This window comes from Octopus bimaculoides, chromosome 28 (assembly GCF_001194135.2).
Source record: "Octopus bimaculoides isolate UCB-OBI-ISO-001 chromosome 28, ASM119413v2, whole genome shotgun sequence".
In the NCBI taxonomy this organism is placed as follows: Eukaryota; Metazoa; Mollusca; class Cephalopoda; order Octopoda; family Octopodidae; genus Octopus; species Octopus bimaculoides.
Genome location: NC_069008.1, coordinates 9,005,089 through 9,011,918, shown reverse-complemented (window position 1 = coordinate 9,011,918; position 6,830 = coordinate 9,005,089). Strand labels below are relative to the sequence as shown.

Genomic DNA, 6,830 nt, shown 5'->3' with positions numbered 1-6,830 from the left:
AATTATATAATAATGGATTGTACATCACAAATGTATTATAGATATCAGGAGTACATTAATTATTATATACAAACATATGTCTACACATACATGCATTTGCATGTGTGTATGTATATATATATATATATATACACACACACACACACACTTATGCATATGTATATACATACATATAACCATACATGTATCCACACACACACACACATAAATACATACATAAATGCATACCTATATGTACACATATGCACTGACATGTATATATATATATATATACACAGTATATACTGTAAATTACATTATATACATATAATGTATATTACAATATATAATCTATATTTATCTATATTTTATATATGTATTACATCCATGTATACATGCATTACATATATATGCACACATACCTACATATTACATAACATTTATAAAATATAATCATACATTAAAGAGACAGAGGCTGAAGTTGAATGACAGTGTTGTGATGATATTTAATGAGAAATGAATGGTGACAATGAGTATAGCAATAGTAGATATATTTGTGTGCATGTATATATATATATATATGTGTGTGTATGTGCATGTATGTCTCTGTTTCCATTTGTGTGTGTGTATGTGTCAGTCTCTGAATGTTATGTTGTGCAACAGCTGGCCAATCACGGTCCAGTTAAGTTCACAGGTAAGACGTATTTGGTTTATGGTAATGTAGGAGAGAGAGAGAGAGACAGGTAAGAGAGATTGGGGAGTAGTGGGTTTGAGAGAGAGAGAGAGAGAAAGGTGGGGTGGGGGCAGATATATTGACGTTCATCAGAGGAAGTAGTCTGGTTGTGGCTTTTTAGATGGGATTCCACGGCATTCCTGGAAAAGAGAGTGAGACACACAATTTAGACATCTATCAGATCTATATGGAGACAGAACATCATTATAAATACATTTGACATGCACCAAAATTAATACTCAGCATCATTATTATCATAAATATCACGAAATACACTAGCTAGTGTGCTGGTTAATGCTCTTCCAGTAGCCCAATGGTGCCGAAGCTACTGTCAGGAACTCTGCATGTGGCCCAGGATTACTGTTGCTGCCACTCTTCTTCATGTCTGATGCTGCAGCCACTGTCCCTTGCAGGTGATTGTGGCATGGTTGCAGCATCGGCGACCTGGTTGGCTCGGTTCACACGAGCTCAGTGGCAGCGTGCTATTGTGTCTGGGCCAGTTGGTTTGCAAACACAGTGCTTCTTAGAGGAACAGGCAAAAGATAGTTACACAAGGCAGAACAATAACAGGTCTATGATATTCTTAGATGTCCAGGGCTGCATGTACACCACACTGGAGATATCAGCAGGCTAGTTGACTCCAATAACATCATTTGACCCCCTCCCTGCATAGCATCAGAAATATACACCACATCATCTGACCTCCAAAACACACTCTACATCATAGTTGTTGTTTGACCATCAAAATATAAATAATTATCTAACCTTAAAACATAAACAGCACATTGTTTGACCCCTAATAAATTATTTAGCATCATGATCATTAATCCCAAAACATCATAATAATCTGATCCCCAAAACATCATAAACAGCACATCGTTTGCAACATCTTAATCATTGACCATTAATACATCATTTAATATCATCACAAACATCAATCCCATAAAATACAGCTCTTAATTATCATACATTAGATTGGATTGGATTGCCTATCTCTCCACCAACCATGGTCTGAGATGAAGGCTATGAATTTGAGTTCAAGATCATACTGGTTTATGAGCTGATTCTGCCACACTGGCTCCACATGGCTTAGCAGAGGGGTGCAACTTTTATACTTTTACCCAAGAGTAGTTAAATTGATTACATTGACCTCAGTGCTCAACTTATTTTATCGACCCTGAAAGGATGAAAGATTAAGGTGACCCATAACATCAAACATATACCAGATCCCTAAAGCACATCTACCTTAAACTTAAAAGCATCATAAATACTACAAGCATATTACTTGACTCCAAACATTGTATGTATTCCTAACTGCCAAAACATTATAAACATACATGATCCTCTAAAACATTTTAACCATATCTGACCCACAAAATAAATCATAAACATTATAAATGCATCAGCTGAGCCTCTAAAATATCATTGTACTAAAGCCAAGTTGATTCAGATATTTCAGGTTACGAGATTTAGTGTAATCAGTGGGGCAAAGTCTAGAATTGAAGGGTCTTAGAGTCAATCTAGCAAAAACCAAAGTCCTAATAAGTAGAAAAACAGACAAATCAAAAACCTTTTCAGATAGATGGCCCTGCTCAATCTGTAGAAAAGGCATAGGTAGCAACTCCCCTAAGATGTACTTGGTGTAAACTATGGGCACGCAAGAGGTACATCAACATCAAAGGAAGGTTAATCAGAGGCAATAAACATCGAAGATGTACAGGAAACAGATTCCTTCACATAGAAACCAGAAGTAGGTGATAACTTCCGCTACTTCGATGACCAAGTCTGTAGTGTGTGATGGTTGCTCTGAGAGTGTAGCTGCTAGAATAAGAATAGCCTGGGCAAAGTTCAGAGAGCTCCTACCTCTGATGGTAACAAAGGGCCTCCTGCTCAGATTGAAAGGTAGACTGTGACTGCTGAGGACATGCATAGGCTTGAAAGAGATGAAGCTAGTATGATTTGCTGGATGTGTAATGTCAGTGTGTAAGCACCCTGAGAGAAAAGTTGGATCTAAGAAGCATCAGATGTGGTGTGCAAGAGAGACGACTGCACTGGAATGGTCATGTGATGTGTATAGATGAGGACAGCTGTGTGAAGAAGTGTCACACATTAACAGTGGAAGAGGTGGACCTAGGAAGATAATGGGATGAGGTGGTGAAGCATGACCTTCGAATGTTGGGCAATGGCAAGAGATTGAGACCTTTGAAGGTATGCTGTGATTGAGAAGACCTGGCAAGTAAAGTGAGATCACAGCTGTGGCCGATACCAGTTTTGCATAACCAACCCATTTAAAAGTACCCTTGAATCATTGGGCGATACACTGTGCTTGAGAAGAACTGTTGAGTCAAGTGAAATCGTAATCATAGCTGATGCCAGTGCCACCTGACTGGCACCCGGGCTGGTGGCACGTAATAAGCACCATTCAAGCGTGGGTTGATGCCAGTGCAGTCTGACTGGTTCCCCATGCTGGTGGCATGTAAAAAGCACCATCTGAACATGGTCGATGCCAGTGCACCCCCCGCTGGCTCCTGTGCTAGCAGCATGTAAAAAGCACTTTCCAAACATCGTCAATGCCAGTGCCACCTTACTGGCTCCCGTGACGGTGGCACGTAAAAAGCACCCACTACTCCCTCGGAGTGGTTGGCGTTAGGAAGGTCTTCCAGTTACAGAAACTTTGCCAGATCAGATTGGAGTCTGGTGCAGCCTTCTGGCTTGCCAGTCCTCAGTCAAACCTTCCAACCCATGCCAGTATGGAAAACAGAAGTTAAACGATGATGATGATAATGATGAGTGGTGCCAAAGTAAAATGGGGCCATTTCTGTAAAAGTTGAAAATTCCAAACTATTGAATCACTGGCTCACAAAGAGTGTGCGAGAAAATAGAAATGCAAAGATTTTCTATACTGTATTTTTCAGACCCAAATTTACAGAAAAAGGCAAAAAAGTAGATTGACTCATACAACCAAGACCATAAATTCCATGTGAAATACGGCAGGATTTTGATAGTCTTTTATTCTTTCACTTGCTTCAGGGATTTTAGTTGAACAAATTAACCCCAGGACTTAATTCTTAAACCTAGTATTTATTCTATCAGTGTCTTTTGCCAAACTGCTAAGTTACAGGGACATAAACACACCAACACTGGTTGTCAAGTAGTGATAGGGGAACAACACAGACACAAAGACACACACACAGATACATATAGTATATATACGACAGGCTTCTTTCAGTTTCCACCTTCCATAGCCACTCACAAGGCTTTGATCATTGTAGAAGACATTTGCCTCAAGGTGCCATGCAGAGGGACTGAACCTGGAACCATGTGACTGGGAAGCAACCTTCTAACCACACTGCCACACCTAAAGACAATATTTGAATGCTTACACTGAAGCAAAGAATATCTATTTCCAGCAACTAAGTTCAGAGATGAGGTTTCAATATCTCGATTGAAACCAATTCACTTCACTTACACTGTCAAAGCTCTTATTCTTTTGATTGTCTTTGATAAACAACAATCATATGGCTGGATTGCTCAAGTAGGGCTGATCTGGAATGAGGGAAGGACTAACAACATCAGTAACTCCTACTGCTATCATCATGAACAGAACGAGATGCTCAATGGCACTGCGGCTTGCACTCACCTGTGGGGCAGCTTCAAAAATAGTAAAATCTCTTTGTACATGTTCGTCAAGTTCTAATATTGCTGCAACGTTGCCACATCTGCAAGAGACAGGAAAATAGAAATTACATTAAAGAACAGTACGACACTTGAACACACAGCCAAACACAATGATAAGGGCTTATTGTCTTAGCATTCTGGGAATCCAACAGAGGGCAACACTGGGCAGATATGGTGTTTTTATACCTTTTACCTTCAGAGAGAATTTTTCCTCCATGGTAACTATAGTGAATTTGCCTTTTAGCAGTTGAAATATTTGACAAACATATTTCAACTAACTTAATGTTTGCATATCATCAGGGGTCACCAAACTTTTTTTCACAGTGAGCAAGATAACTGAGAGAATGACACATGTGGGCTGCATAACTATTTTGTTTAATACAATACAGTGAATAAACAAAAAAATAAAGACAACCAATATATTTATTCACCAAAACGTTATCAATAAGATAGTTATATCCCACCCAGAGTGCACATATCCAAATCTCTCAAACTAAGCAGCAAAAAAAGGTGAGTGAGATTTGTGAAACAGGAATTCATCAGTATTTGTTTTGTAATTGCTGCATCCAATCAAGAGAATTGCTGCATCCAATCAAGAGAATTGCTGCATCCAATCAAGAGAATTGCTTTCAAATGTTTATCAGTCAACCGCATTCACATACTTCAATTTTGAAAATGTTCGCTCGCAAACATAAGTTCCAAACACTGATGCTATGCCAAAGACAACTGAACTCTCATTGTGGGTACTTACACAAAAGGTACAGTGCAGTGGTGAACCAGATGAACTGACCGTGTGGGCTGTAGTTTGGTGACCCCTGGCATATCATCATCATCATCATTTATCATCTGCTTTCCATGTTGGCATGGGTTAGACAGTTTGATTGGAACTGGTAAGCCAGAGGACTGCACCAGGTTCCAGTCTAATTTGGCATGGTTTCTACAGCTGGATGCCCTTCTTAATGCCAACCCCTCCAAGAGTGTAATGGGTGCTTTTTATGAGCCAATTACATGATACTGGTAATGGCCACAATTATGATTTCACTTGGCTTCACAAGTCTTCTCAAACACTGCATATTGCCAAAAGTCTCAGTCACTTGTCATCGCCTACATGAGGCCCAACATTCGAAGACATACACTTGTGTGTGTGTGTGTGTGTGTGTGTGAAAGTTGTGGAAGAGGAAGACCCAGTAAGTACTGAAGGATAATCTCAAAATGCTGAACCTTACGAAAGTGAAGACAGAGGTTTGAGATTGGTGGAACCGTGTTGTACTAGAGAAAACCCACCAACAACAACAGAATTGAGACCCTAAAGCAAAAGTGCCATGTAAAAAGCATTGGTGAGGGTGCTGGTACCACACAAAAAGCACCCATCACACTCTCTGAAGTGGTTGGTATTAGGAAGGGCACCCAGCCATAGAAACCAAGCCAAAACAAACTATGAAACCTGATGTGGCCCCTGTCAAACCGTCCAACCCATGCCAGCATGGAAAACAGACATTAAATGAGGAGAATGATGATTTTATATATTTATATACATGAAATGAGCTTCTTTCAGTTTCCATCTACCAAATTCACTCACAAGACTTTGATCAGCCCAGGACTATTATAGAAGGCACTTGCCCAAGGTTCCAAGAATTGGGACTGAACCCAAAACCATGTGGTAGGGAAGCTGGGACGCAAATTTCTTGACCACATAACCATTCCTGCATCTAAGAAGGTAAAAAAAAAGAAAATCCCTAACTAAACAGAGCACAACTTTATTACATCTGATGCTCTACCAATTCCACAAATGCACCAATTACCAAAATTTACATAACTCACCTGTAACAGTAATTTGGTGCTGACCAGACAGTTAGAACAGTCTCATTAAAATGCCATTTGTAGCCTTCCATGACTAACTGATGAGCCCGGCAAATGAGATCAATGTCATTAGCAACGTTGAACTGTGACACCACATCACTGCCAAACAGGTACCCAGCTCCTCGAGGAGAGACACCCCAGCCTTGCATGTCTGTAAAAGAGAAAAAAAAAAAAAGGTTACAGGTACAAATATCAATGAATGTAGCAAGTTAATATTGGTGTATGATTCCTTTAGTTATGTTTAGAGAGCTCTTACCCCTGCTGGCGACAAAGGGACTCTCACTCAGAGTAAAAGGCAGACTGTATGACGCATGCATACGAACAGCCATGCTACATGGCAGTGAAACATGGGCTGTAACTGCTGAGGACATGCGTAAGCTCGCAAGGAATGAAGCCAGTATGCTCCGTTGGATGTGTAATGTCAATGTGAATACCCGTCAGAGTGTAAGTATCTTGAGAGAAAAGCTGAACATTAGAAGCATCAGTTGTGGCATGCAAGAGAGACGATTGCGCTGGTATGGACATGTGGTGAGAATGGATGAGGATAGCTACGTGAAAAAGTGCCACACCCTAACAGTTG

General features: G+C 40.0%; 1 protein-coding gene across 1 annotated transcript in view; it reads right to left on the bottom strand.

The window, feature by feature from the left end:
* Positions 1 to 460: 460 nt before the first annotated feature.
* The window catches only part of LOC106872326 (serine/threonine-protein phosphatase 4 catalytic subunit), a 42,660-nt gene continuing 36,290 nt past the window's right edge, over positions 461 to 6,830 (bottom strand). The window contains exons 7-9 of the mRNA XM_014919273.2: positions 6,212 to 6,401; positions 4,353 to 4,431; positions 461 to 852 (exon numbers count right to left, since the gene is read on the bottom strand). Coding sequence (XP_014774759.1) covers positions 802 to 852; positions 4,353 to 4,431; positions 6,212 to 6,401 — 320 coding nt within the window. The 3' untranslated portion in view covers positions 461 to 801. The remainder of the gene's footprint in view (positions 853 to 4,352; positions 4,432 to 6,211; positions 6,402 to 6,830) is intronic.